At 45.9% G+C, this 14,005-nt stretch overlaps 1 protein-coding gene across 1 annotated transcript; it reads right to left on the bottom strand.

The window, feature by feature from the left end:
• Positions 1-346: 346 nt before the first annotated feature.
• On the bottom strand, positions 347-11,796 carry LOC133141510 (PI-PLC X domain-containing protein 3-like). Its single transcript, XM_061262081.1, has 3 exons — positions 11,694-11,796; positions 1,649-2,357; positions 347-527 (listed from the first exon to the last, which is right to left on the bottom strand). The coding sequence occupies exons 1-3, from the start codon at positions 11,794-11,796 to the stop codon at positions 347-349; spliced, it is 993 nt and encodes a 330-aa protein (XP_061118065.1).
• Between the last annotated feature and the right edge of the window lie 2,209 nt (positions 11,797-14,005).

The raw sequence follows: 14,005 nt of genomic DNA, 5'->3' as shown, positions 1-14,005 counted from the left end.
AGGGGATGGGGTCAAGAGGACAGGTGGGTTAGGGTTAGGGTTAGGGGGCTCCTCAGTCAAACGCGTGGGTTAGGGTTAGGGTTAGGGTTAGGGTTAGGATCAGGGGGCTCCTCAGTCAGACGCGTGGGAGGTTAGGGTTAGGGTTAGGGGGCTCCTTAGTCAGACACGTGGGTTAGGGTTAGGGTTAGGATTAGGGGGCTCCTCAGTCAGACGCGTGGGAGGTTAGGGTTAGGGTTAGGGTTAGGGTTAGGATCAGGGGGCTCCTCAGTCAGACGCGTGGGAGGTTAGGGTTAGGGTTAGGATCAGGGGGCTCCTCAGTCAGATGCGTGGGAGGTTAGGGTTAGGGTTAGGATAAGGGGGCCCGGAGTGAGTGTTTCCCCCAGGCCGTGTCCTCCTCCAGCAGGTAGTTGAGGGTGATGACGGTGCTGATGAAGTCTCCCAGCTCCACAAAGTCGGCCATGACGATGTTGACGCCACCCTCGCCCGGCCTCTGGGCCTTCACCCACTGCATCATCCCCGGCAGAGCCCTGCAGGGGGCGCCAAACACCCTGATTCAGACACGCTCTGCAGACCCCGCACATGCTCAATTCAGACACGTTCTGCAGACCCCGTACAAATGCCCAAATCGGACATGCCCAAATCAGACATGCACACACGGCCCCAAATCAGACACGCCCAAATCAGACACGCCCAAACGCCCAAATTAGACACGCCCAAACGCCCAAATCAGACATGCCCAAACGGCCCTGCCCGCATACCCATCTACATACTGTGCAGGCAGGCAGATGGAAGGATGGACAGACAGAGAGAGACACACACACACACAGACAGAGAGACACACACACACACACACAGATACACAGACAGAGAGACACACACACACAGATACACAGACAGCGAGACACACACACACACACACACACACAGACAGAGAGACACACACACACAGATACACAGATAGAGAGACACACACACACAGATACACAGACAAGGAGACACACAGACACGCAGACACACAGATACACAGACAGAGAGAGACACACACACACAAATACACAGACAGAGAGACACAGACAGAGAGACACACACAGACACACAGACAGAGACACACACACACACACACACACACAGATACACAGACTGAGAAACACACACACACAGATACACAGACAGAGAGAGAGAGACACACACACACACACACACAGATAAACAGACAGAGAGACACACACACATACAGGGATACACAGACAGAGAGACACACACACAGGCACAGAGACAGAGACACACACACACACACACAGATACACACAGAGAGACACACACACACACACACACACAGATACACAGACAGAGACACACACACACACAGATACACAGACAGAGACACACACACACACAGACACACAGACAGAGAGACACACACACGCACACACACACACAGATACACAGACAGAGACACACACACACACAGACACACAGACAGAGACACACACACACACACACACACACACAGATACACAGACAGAGACACACACACACACAGACACACAGACAGAGACACACACACACACAGATACACAGACAGAGACACACACACACACAGACACACAGACAGAGAACACACACACGCACACAGACAGACAGACACCTCTCGGTGATGGTCTCCCTCAGCCCACTGGCCACGCCCTTCATGACGGTGCTGGCTTTGGGCGTGAGGACCATCTGGGACACAAAGAAGTTCCCCTGCTGGCGGCGCTCCGACACCGAGGCCTGCAGGAACTGAAGCAGCTTCTCCGGGTCGGGGGTGTTGGCCCAGGGAGCGGGCATCATCTGCCCCGGCCACAGGAAGGGCACATCCAGGGCCACGGGGTGGTGGTAGAACACCAACACCTGGAGCTCTCGCTCCCACAGGTAGCGCAGCGTCACCTCCTGGGCGAACAGGGCGGGACAGAGCCGGTCGCCGAACACCTCCCTCAGCATGGCCACCAGGCCCTCGTGGTGCAGGTTCTGCAGGCCGTAGAAGTGGTTGAAGTCCAGGAAGACCACCTCTCGAGCGTGGCTGGCCAGGAAGGCGCTGACCTGCTCCAGGCCCTCCCGGACGGTGGCGCTGAAGAGGCCGTGGGCGAAGTAGAGCTGGTTCTGGGGGTCGCGGGGCTTGGTGGAGATGCGCAGGTCGAAGAAGCGCACGCTGGCCTCCAGCTGGGCGCTGAAGTCCATGCTCTGGGTGGCCAGCCACTTCCGCATCAGCTTCTTGGCCACGGTGCCGAAGACGGAGACGAAGCTCTGCACGCCGTCGGGCTGCTCGGGGCCCACTGGAGACGCCTCGTCCACGTGGAAGCTGAAGGAGTCGTGCGAGCCTGAGGAACGAATGGGGAACGATGGACGGTTAGCACGATGGAACGGAGGCGTTAGCACGATGGAACAGGGGCGTTAGCACGATGGAACGGAGGCGTTAGCATGATGGAACAGGGGCGTTAGCACGATGGAACGGAGGCGTTAGCACGATGGAACAGGGGTGTTAGCACGATGGAACGGGGGCGTTAGCACGATGGAACAGGGGCGTTAGCACGATGGAACGGAGGCGTTAGCACGATGGAACAGGGGCGTTAGCACAATGGAACGGGGGCGTTAGCACGGTGGAAGGGGATTGTTAGCATGGTGGAACGGGAGCATAAGCACAATGGAATTGGGGTGTACATGCACACATGTACATGTACACACACACACACGTGCGCACATATATGCAAAAACGTGTGCACACATACACACACACTAACATACACAGATGCACACACACATACCAGGCAGATCTGGAGCTATCTCTTATAGGATCCCAAAGCCTTCGATAAGGTCATAACCGCGTAAATATGACCGAGTGGTCAGTGACAGTGCAGTCAGTCCCTCGAGAGGCCTTTAGCTTGACACCACATTTCACCAGGCTAAATAAAAAGAGTAAATTACATCTCAACGTTTCCTGAACCAAGTCTCCCACCTCCCCCTGCAGTAACATCATATCCCAGCCCTGGCTCTAATCAACAAATCACATCCCAAGATGTGTCCTGTTGTTAGACTGAAAAGAAACCAATAATTATTACACCTGAGAACAATTCAGACTATCATTCTAGATTACAGAGTGATATGAAATAAACACTGTATGTACTGTATATGTGCTTGCTATTTGGGGGTTTGGGCCTGGTGCTTGCCCTTCTGTTACTCTGTAGAGCATCTGTGTTCTGTCAAAAGTGATATACAAAATAACATTGAAAATGTAATGTACAGTATGCAGGCTTTAGGGACGAGTTCAAGATTTGAACCCCGGCCTCATCCAAAGATTCCATTGACAAACGCATTATCAATCAGCTAAAGGCTAAATTTTCCCTAGCCATGGGCAACAATGAGTAGCACTCACCTGGGAGATGCACAGCAGCCATTTTGTTTCTGAACACACACGCACAAACCATTAGCTTAGGTGGAGCATGAGGAACTAATTGAGCCATTTAAACTTTGGGTGTGATTACACTGCCAGGTGAGCTAGTTTGGGGTGTTTTGCCATGATACTCGGTAACCCCCTACTTTTTATGAAAAGTGCCTTGAGGTCGCTAATGTCCACAGTGAACAAAGGACCTCAGATTAACTTCCAGAAGTTTGAAACACCTACAGCAAAGTGTCCCCACGGCTTCTACGCATTGCTTCTCCCTTCCAGTTTCCTACCTGTCCCACACGTGTAGCCCAGCACAGAGGAAACTGCGTGACGTAAGGAGGAAACCACACAAGTGCCATTGTTGTCCATTAGACCTCTTTGTCTTTCCCACCTAAACCACCCTGCTCTTCAAATCCAAAACTTGCATGCAAATTAAATTAAATTAATTAAAGCAATTACAAAACAATCAAATTATGCTTTATTCAATTGTTTTCATTTGGAAACTGATGGAGAATATAATGTTGTTATTCATAATGGCTTAAATACATCTCATTCTCCATTTTCTGAGGCCTCTGTGGAAATAATGTGATGGTCTGTGTTTCAGCAGAAAGCGATAGCCCCAACTCATCAAACCATTATAGATTATGCGGTGAAACTTGAAAAAACTGAGGTAAAATATTGATGGAAGAACTTGCCGTGGAGGATAATTTCTCTTCTATTATTTCAGTGTCCTCTAATCATTTTCACAAAAAAAGCATCTACTGTACGACTGCAATTCATACCATAACACAGATGTTGGGTGGAATTGAAAGCGAAGGCACCACATGCCTAAGGCATGGGCGGATGTGATTTGGGGACCTGGGGCACCAGTGGGTTTCCTGCAGGGACCGCACAATACTGTCATCTGCGTTAACATCGATTTGTAACAAAACCCAGGAGCAGGGAAAAGCAACGCCACATACCCATAATCCCCCCTTCTGCTGATACTTCCTGTCAGAGGTCTGGATGGGAGGACATAAGAGACCTGTTGGCTTGACTAATAAGAACTGATTCCCTTAAACAGCCAAGCCCAGGAGACACGCTGAGGTGGATGATGAGCACCACGTTCAGCCCAAGTTCATGTAACAGGCGCACAGGGTGAACACATACAGTGCGGCTAATTGGCTACTCAATGACAAGACAACTCCGGAGGGACCAATCAGACACAACCGTCCCTGCCCGTGTTGGCTGTTATTTTTTTTATTTTTTGTCTAGTTTGGTATCTGGAGAACAACTAGTTCCCCAGTTAATGAACAACATCTGGACAACACCTGGAAACCTCAAAATGTGGAAGCAAATCTATATCCCCCAGCTTCTGCTAGTTACACACAATGTTACAAATCGAGAGAGTAATTTATGGCGTGTAATCGGCAAAAAGAGGGCCTGAAATGGATTTGATTCCTAAAAGGCAACAAATATCCATCTCCCCTGTTTAGTCCTTTATCCTTCACTGTGCCCAGAACTGGAACAGAGATGTATGTGTTCTGAGTCACATCTTTGTTTTTATTTTATTTTTTATTTTTTTAATAAATGCCCCCTTGTTCTCAAGTTTATGAATTCAATCTTTAGAATAATACACTTTTGACTTTCGTCTGAATTATTACACCCAATTTTCCATTGGTTCTCATATTCAGCATGTAGCTACAGTCCTGTTAAAAGAAGTTAATCATAAAACTAAAAAAACATGGCTGTTTGCCACGGCTGTTGCTTGAAGGAAAACATCCCTCTATCTATGGAAAATGTTGCTCAGCCTATGGAAAACGGCCCTCAGTTGAAGGCTAGCTAATTAAATAGCAACAGCTCTACTATTGAACGAGCACACAATAGCCACTGCTACAATAATGTTAATGTGGCTAACGTTAGCTAGCTAGCTTGCCAACGCGGCTATTCTTGTAGTCACCGGCTGGTTAAATTCAGTGATTTTTGTTCTTTTCACCAGTTAGCATGCTACAGCTAACGAAGTGAACATTTTCAAAAAGCATGTCTTTCCACAATGAACAAAAGTGATTCAAAGCAGCATATTTTTTACTAGTGGGAATGATTTTTTTAAACTTCAACACTTGTTACTCTCACTATGTTGAGCACATTCTCCTGAATAATTGTCCTACACAACCCAATGGAAAAATTATTCAAGAGAAACAACCCTTGCATGACAGTTTGAGGCTAATTGGATACCCTAGACCCTTTATGAATGCCTTGTCCATTAGCATTCTGGCTGTTACAGCCCCAAGTTTAACATGCTGCTGCATCACTGGGAGCTGGAAATAAATCACCTCCCATTTCAGTGGTGACAGAAAGCTGCACAAATAAGAAAGCAATTAGACACAACATGAAGCAGTGTGGTGCGGAGGATTCAGCCTCCCCCACCCAAACCCCCAAACCCCACCCCACCCCCACCCAAACCCAAACCTGAGACCATCCCCATCCAAACCTGAGACCCCCCCCCACCCAAACCCAAACCTGAGACCCCCCCACCCAACCCCAAACCTGAGACCCCCCCATTGCTCATCCACCCCTTCAGGAGCCCAACCAAACCCCCCACCCCTCCACTGCTAGCTCTCATGCTAATAACAGAAAACATCACCGCTTCAACCTTGCCAGCTGCAGCAATTAGCAGCTAATCTACCCGGCAAATTACAACATATGCCATACTCATATGCTTTCGGCACAAATATCGCTTGGACAGAGTGTTTCTTTTTCCATGCATCATAAGTTACAAGATGGCAATATGTTTCAGCCTTTAGCAGATGTTTTTATCCAGAGCGACGTATGCAGTAGATTTTCACATGAAATCCATTAGAGTTGTATTTTGAATTATTGTAATGACTCAGTTGCTCAAGAGTACTAAACCAGAACCCTTGTAAGCCAGTCATAAGTAACATTTGGTCTCATGTGCTGGTCAGCTTGCTGACTTCCCCCTCCTGGAGCATACATTGTTAGCCCCCACCATTGGCACACATGCCTGTGGGGGAGAGCTAGAGAAGGATTCTTAGAGGCGCCTTCTTGGGCCCTCTTTTCTCACATTCCAGAACAGGAATATTGGAGATGGTATAAAGATGTTTCATGATAATCCCAGGTCAGAATATGTTGATGTTTGGTGTTATTCTGATTGGTTCAGTGCGACTGGTGTAATGGTCTAGTTTTTGTAACAGTCTACCGTTGATATCATAACCATTCAGGAGCCGAGGGGAAACTGGGCAAAAGCTGTCTCTGTAGAAGCCATGTGTTTTAGCCCCCTGCCTGGTGGGCCTGGCTGTAAATTATAGATGGGTGACTCACTTTTAGGGTCAAGAACGAAGGCCTGGATTTCGGAGATAAGGAGAAGAAACCAAACAGTCTGGGATGTCTCCTTTCCTTTCATTCACCCAAATCAGGTTTATCCCAAAGGTATATTACCATGAGAGGCACAAAGACATATTTACAGCATAATGCAGTTATCATGAAAACTCCCAACTACAGCATTCATAGATATGATGGGGCGGCCTGTAGCATAGTGGTTAAGGTCAGGAAGGGCTGCCATTTGTGAGGGGCCTGAGAGCTGGGGTTTCAATGTTGTTTAGACTACCTGTTGGGGAGTTAAGATGTATGAGTGGTCCAAGGCCAGTTGGGTCATGGGAAAAGAATCCTCCCGAACATTGGTGACCTCCCTGTGACCCCATACCTGGTCACTTCCAAGGGGGAAGACTCCGGACAATGCCACAGTGCCCTCATTTGGGCACTGCTGTCATTACACCGGTGACTGCTCTCTTAGATTAAATATTCAAAACTGCTATTAAGATAGTAAATAGACCCGGTAACACCTTGAAAACATTGCCCATGTGATCCTTGTATTATTGCATTAAGTCTTGTGTAATGGTAACAGGAATTGCATGTAAAATGGATAATCAGGAGGGAAGTTTCATGATAACTGCAACATAATAAAACATAAGGGTAATCGGTTTGGTATGGATATGATCTGATAAAATCAAGGAATCGGATGAGATACATTTCATACCAAATGGAATTTAATAAACTATAGTTTCAGTATCCCAAGGGAAAACCTACACGTCCTCTCTTGGTAATCATCTCATTTTCCCTACTCAACAACCCCCAACGGTGGGGGTCTAAATTCCAGATTTGACCACCCCTCCAGGTTGATTTATGGCACTGCCGCCTGGTTTCAAACGTATGATTTGGCATAAAAGCAAGGGAGACAGACCAATCTGGGAAGATCGTATTCGACTTCCCACACAACATGTCTTGTGTACGTATGTATGTATGTGTAGCAGTGGAAGATCGTATTCGACTTCCTACACAGCATATTGTATGTGTATGTACAATATTCCATACGGCATATTCTATACTCTGTGTTTGTGTGTAGTCCAAGCAGGCTAGGTATGATTATTTACTCTATCTCTATTCTTAATTTATGTATTTTATACTTGATTGTGATATTCTAAAGCTAATAACCTACCTGTCTGCAAATAAACTATTTTGTTTGGAACTTGCGTGATCTCCATGATTCTAATTCATCTTGTACCTTTTCAGCCTAAGTTACAACTGAATACTCAGGGGGAAATGGTGGCCGAAGACCGACCGATCGGCGGGGCGGTACACCTGTGGTAGTTCTAAGCTGTGCGGCCAGCAATTTCTGTCCCTTAAAGGGTCGGGTGACGCACGGCTCTTGTGATTTGGTGCGAAGGGAACCCTTGGGCTACGCCAACCTGGGCTCACAACTATCATGGCAGGTTTGCATGTATTGTGTTGACTGGACCCGCAGCCTCTGAGTTCTCCACCGAACTGAGATTTCAGCAGTAATGCTAATCCCGGGAGCATCTATTGAGTAATGGTGGCGCAGGTACAAGTCGAATGTAATCACTCCCGAGGTCCGCGTAAGTTGCAAACCCAAATTTCTAAATTATATTTTAAATGGAGTCAGATAAACGAGTAAAAGTATAGTAACCACTAAGCGTACAATACGGCCCCGTTTGAGAACGGAGAATATTAAGAATTGTACTGATCCGTTTCTGGCCAGCTATAAGCGGGATATGGGGCAGGTCAATCCATATCCGACCCATGGCAACGGACCCAGTATATTCTTAAACATAATTGTGCTCTGTTCTTGTACGGAGGATAATAATTAACCCAACTAATGTTCTCCCAGCAACGCCAGAAGGACAAGCACGCAAAACCCCCTTCGGCCCCCGCTAAATTCCGTCATTGGGTTAGCTGTGGGGTTTTACACCTGACTAGAAATCAGACCCACAACCTTTGTGTCTGTTACTCAAAAACATCCACCCAGATTAGAACTACACTTGAGTGTCATCTCATGCTCACTGGCTGTGGTATCTTGTGCAGGAGATAATTGGTTGAAAAATGTTGCAGTTACTTCCAGGGCTCTGAAATGCTCAAAGTTTGTGGGTCTGATTCCCAGCTGGGGCCTGTTCCACAAAGCAGGATGACTGAAAAGTAAAAACCTGGACCTCGCCACGATCTGGAATAGGGACTGAGGCAAAAAGATCTGTTCCGGGTTTAACTCAGCACATTTATCCAGCTAACTCAGTCATCCTGCTTTGTGATACAGGCCCCTGATGTTGTACGCTTCAGCACTTACTGTAACCTAAGTCAATGCTATAAGAAAACATACAACTGTAAAATAGATTTATTGTAAAAATGTATATTTTGTATAACTTGCCCTGCTAAATAATTAGGTGGATACTTGCTCAGATGGAGGACACACCAGAACCTCCATCTCCCTTGCATTCCAGGAACAGAGCTATCTACCCCAGTGTTACAGGCCTGTAGCAGACTCTGTGTGGAGGATCAATGGTTGGATACAGGACCAGGAGAAATGCTGATTAGTCAGTTCAGTTCAGTGTGTCAGTTCAGTTTCAGTACATTTCAGTTATTTAGCTGACACATTTATCCAAAGCAACTTACAGTTGATTAGACTAAGCAGCGGGCAATCTCAAGAGCCCAACAGCTGTGCAGATCTTTTCATGGCTACACCGGAGCTTTAACCACCAACCTTCCAGGTCCCAGTGAAGCACCTTAGCCACTAGGATGTAGGCTGTCCCAAGTTTCATTTGGACATCTATTTTACAGTCACAAAGGCGGTCTGCAGAAGAACTGGGAATAGGGAAATTATGTGCCTCAGTTGTGCAGCTTGTGGGCTCATGAGATACATTTTACCCTCCACACTGTGAAAACTAGCATATGAAATTGAGCTCATTAGCCAACACATTTACATTGATGTGGAAACTGAAAATGTTGATTAATGTGCACTGTCCCAAGCAAAAAACAGAGTGTGTGCCCTGATAATTTAGCCAGAGACTGGCTGGAACAGGTTGATACACTAATTACAGCTCAGCTGAAAAAAAACCCAGACATAACTGATTTAATCCTCATGGCAGTCATGTACAATTACACAGAATGCAGTGCAGAGCATTGTATCAGCAGTCTTGCGAGTGGATTGGCCCTCAGTCATAGCTCTTCAGCTGCAGTGGTCCCAGCACAGGGAGCCTGGGGTGTGATTTTCCCACACTGTGTTTCATACGCTCTCCTCCTCCAACAGCTCCTCGGCACAACTGGTTAAAACCGGTTCACACAGATTTCAAATTTAAACTGCCACTCATCTGTGAACATTCCTTTTGTGCTCCAAGAGTTAGCAGGGCAGTGCCTTAGAGCCACTCACCAGTGATATATTACCTAAATACGATTATTCCCTTCATATTCACACTGGCTGAATAGATACATGCTCTGTGAAATGTTTCCCTTTGTTGTCCTTTTATGTGTCAGTCCGTCACATCTGCTGCTGATGTCCGCTGGGCTGTGTGTGGCCTGCCATATTAATCTGTCCACTATCAATGTATGTCTGTAGGAGGGGACAGTAGTCATATTTATGAACCTCTGTGTCAGCAACGCAAATAACCCCACATTACAACAGTGGTTTGCAGAAGAGCATCTCTGAACACACAACACATCATAACTCTTAGTGGATAGGCTACAGCAGCAGAAGATCCATCCATCCATCCATCCATCCATCCATCCATTATCTGAACCCGCTTATCCTGATCAGGGTTGCAGGGGGCTGGAGCCTATCCCAGCATACATTGGGCGAAAGGCAGGAATACACCCTGGACAGGTCGCCAGTCTATCGCAGGGCACACACACCATTCACTCACACACTCATACCTACGGGCAATTTAGACTCTCCAATCAGCCTAACGTGCATGTCTTTGGACTGTGGGAGGAAACCGGAGTACCCGGAGGAAACCCACGCAGACACGGGGAGAACATGCAAACTCCGCACAGAGAGGCCCCGGCCGACGGGGATTTGAACCCAGGACCTCCTTGCTGTGAGGCGGCAGTGCTACCCACTACACCATCCGTGCCGCCCAGCAGAAGATCAATAAGTATAAAAAATAAGTTTAATAAATACCAAAAAAGGTGCTCATTGAGTGTATATAGCTGGTCTGATTCTTCTCAGCCGAATACAGTATATTAGCTTAGTGTAGATGGATGACATATCAACCAACTGCCCTTTCTCTATCTATCCACCCAATTGTGAGCAAGGAACTACCAGATCTGGACCAGCTCATTCCACTGAGAGATCCACGTATGCCAGTACAATTAAAAATGACCTCTCTTAACTTCATGACCACCATGTTGTTTTAGCGAACTTAAATAACTCAAAGTTACAGAGACCCCTGCTATAATTGCCAAACGTATCATTGCCTCATAGGTAGCCTAATAGCAGTTAAAATGTCCATTCACAAGCAACCCGAGATAGCTATTCCGTGAATATTTCTAAGAACATTTTGGTCGCTTTATTTAGTATCTCACTGCTTCCTGCTCAACTTTTAAGGCTCTGTTCACTTTCCTCATTTGTAGCTCACGTGTCGATATTGTACCGATAACACACCCACCACACAACCGTATTTAACCACCCCTGGTGACCACCTCTTGTTCCTTTTGAATGTACAGTAGCGTAACTGCTAAACAGTGTTATCGTTTGAGGAAGCAGGTCTGGTATCGCCGTTTCATCTTGCAATTAGGCAGATGTGTCAGTGTGTGTGGCTTCAATGGAATTGATTCTGCGGAAATCTAACGTTTGAGATACGCACACTATACTCACTATCTGCCACCTGAACCGTCAAGGACACAGAAATATGCATAACACACCTATCGGCTGTTAAATTTGTGATACTGCCAGCCGCGGATATAAGAGAGTAGAACAGAGTTGCCTACTCACCCGGTATGGCCAGATTCGTGAGGGGCGTGCTGTGCATGTGCTCCGGCAAAGTGGCCATCCAGTCCGCGAGTCTGAGCTCCTGCTTTCCTTCACTTGAAGCCATCTCTCGCTTCCTAAACTCGCTTTGTGCGCCGGTACCGTTTTATACGAATCTGTCCGCTCCCGGAGCGAGGGAGAGAGAGGAGGGAGAGGAGAGAGAGAGAGAGGGACCTGTAACGCCTCACGCCCACAAATATTTATTCGAATCCAACAGATTTTAGTAAATAAATCTAAACCGCAAACAGCAGCTATTACGACAGCGGTCCTATTCTAAATTAGTTTAAACACTAATGGTTAAATAACGCTTTTTCTTTTTAATTGCCGCGAAATCTGTTTGATTGCCTTTTATAAAACGTGATCAGTTTGATGATGAAAGCCGTGTGGAGCGCGTGTGGAGTGGATGTCTTATCATTATTCATCGCCTTTATGTGGTTGTAAGTATGTCAAACGCATCGGAAGAGGAGCTGTTTAACTTGGCAAAATTACACCAGCTTTGCAAACAGCCTTTCCCTCCCGGGTATGACTCGTTATGGCGCTGTCCATGAGGCTGGTTCTGATCTGTTTACAGGATCCACTTCATCAGATCTGGACCGCGCTTTGACCTAGATCCCCCCAGTCAATGGGGTTTCCGCTCTTTGAATCAAGTAAACTAAACATTTAGTCAATAAACAATAACCAAACATAAGCAGATATTGGTATTACTTTCTTTGAATTGGATTATCATAATGCTTATATGAGCTCTAAATAATCGCATAACCAATTCCATAACCATATACATAACTTTACATACACTTGTCACGTCCATTATTAGCACTTGAACGTTAATGACATAACATCATGTTATGACATATTAAAATAATTAACTGTATTATTCATTATGTATTACTTATAAAGGAACAACAAACTTTATAAATAACTCGGGGCAATTAAGAAATTCTGCATTTCTGTAGGCCTACACACATACTGTTGGGCCCTTGAGCAAGGCCCTTAAGCCCGCATTACTCCAGGATTGTTCCCTGCTTAGTCTAATCAACTGGAAGTCATGTTGGATGAAGGCATCAGAAAAATAACTAACGTTGAGTAACATCGCAAGTCAGCAAACCCTATGGCTATGACTCTCCATACAAACTCCCTCAGTGCCTGAATATATTGGTGCACTCTGGTCAAGTGGGGCTCCCTTATGCTGGTAACATCCTGGGTTTCGTCCATTCAGGGATATTGGTTCAGAGATCGGACAGAGGTGTCTATAATTAAACCGCCACTGGTTTGGAGTGTCAGCCTAGAAAATGTGTGTTTACAAACTACACTCACTGGCTGAATTGGCTGAATTCATGTGATTATCTAATTGGCCGATTGTGTGGCAGCAGTGCAATGAAAGCAATCATGCTGATATTGGTCAGGAGCTTCAGTTAATGTTCACATCAACCATCAGAATTTTCACGCTCATTAGTCTCTAGAGTTCTCAGAAGAGGGTGTGAAAAACAAAAAAACATCCAGTGAGCAGCAGTTCTGCAGACAGAAACATTTTTTTAATGAGAGACGTCAGAGGAGAAGGGCCAGACTGGTCAAAGTTGACAGGAAGGTGACAGTAACGCAAATAACCACACATTACAACACTGGTATGCAGAAGAGCATCTCTGAATGCTTCACAACTCTAAGTGGGTAGGCTGCAGCAGCAGAAGACTTAAAAAAAATAGTCTAATACTTAATAAAGTGCTCACTGAGTGTATATGCACAGGGTTTTTTTAAGGCTTAAGCCTGTCACTAAAACATGAGATGACAATTAGGCCAAGGGAATAGCATGGATAGGCCTGAATGAATATGATAAGACAATGATGAATGTCCCACTGATAATAACCGCTATCTGTGAAAGTGTGGACTTTTATGGTAAAAGTCTCTAAAATAGCAAACGTGTGGAATTGTAAAATAGCTATAACCTAATGTATTAAATATGTAACCTGCTATTCATTTGTCTGCTAACATTCTACTATCCAAATTTCTACTTTTTCAATGCCAATTTGATCATTTTTACACTGCATATTAACTGTCATTACAACTGAAACTAATTTGCAAATGTAATTTAAATTCCAATATGAAACAATAAATTAGAGCCAACATTTTTTTCGAATGTAATAAAACTACCGCGCTCCACAGCATATTGCGTTTCTGCTTATTTTTCCCAAAGCAGTAGTGTACACTGACAGTTCTCAAACAGACAGACCCTTTACAGCTCAGTGGGGCCTGTTCCCCTTACAGGAAGTGTGTTACACCGG

The sequence above is a fragment of the Conger conger genome, chromosome 12 (genome assembly GCF_963514075.1).
Source record: "Conger conger chromosome 12, fConCon1.1, whole genome shotgun sequence".
Taxonomy (NCBI): domain Eukaryota; kingdom Metazoa; phylum Chordata; class Actinopteri; order Anguilliformes; family Congridae; genus Conger; species Conger conger.
The sequence above is the reverse complement of the archived record's forward strand: the minus strand, read 5'-3'. Positions and strand labels throughout refer to the sequence as shown.

What these genes read in the sequence shown, in the direction of transcription:
- LOC133141510 (XM_061262081.1), bottom strand. Translation starts at nt 11,796, where the DNA reads ATGGCTTCAAGTGAAGGAAAGCAGGAGCTCAGACTCGCGGACTGGATG. An exon ending in CACGAATCTGGCCATACCGG is followed by an intron (nt 2,358 to 11,693) that starts GTGAGTAGGCAA and finishes TTCGTTCCTCAG; the next exon opens with GCTCGCACGACTCCTTCAGC. An exon ending in AGGGAGACCATCACCGAGAG is followed by an intron (nt 528 to 1,648) that starts GTGTCTGTCTGT and finishes CGCCCCCTGCAG; the next exon opens with GGCTCTGCCGGGGATGATGC.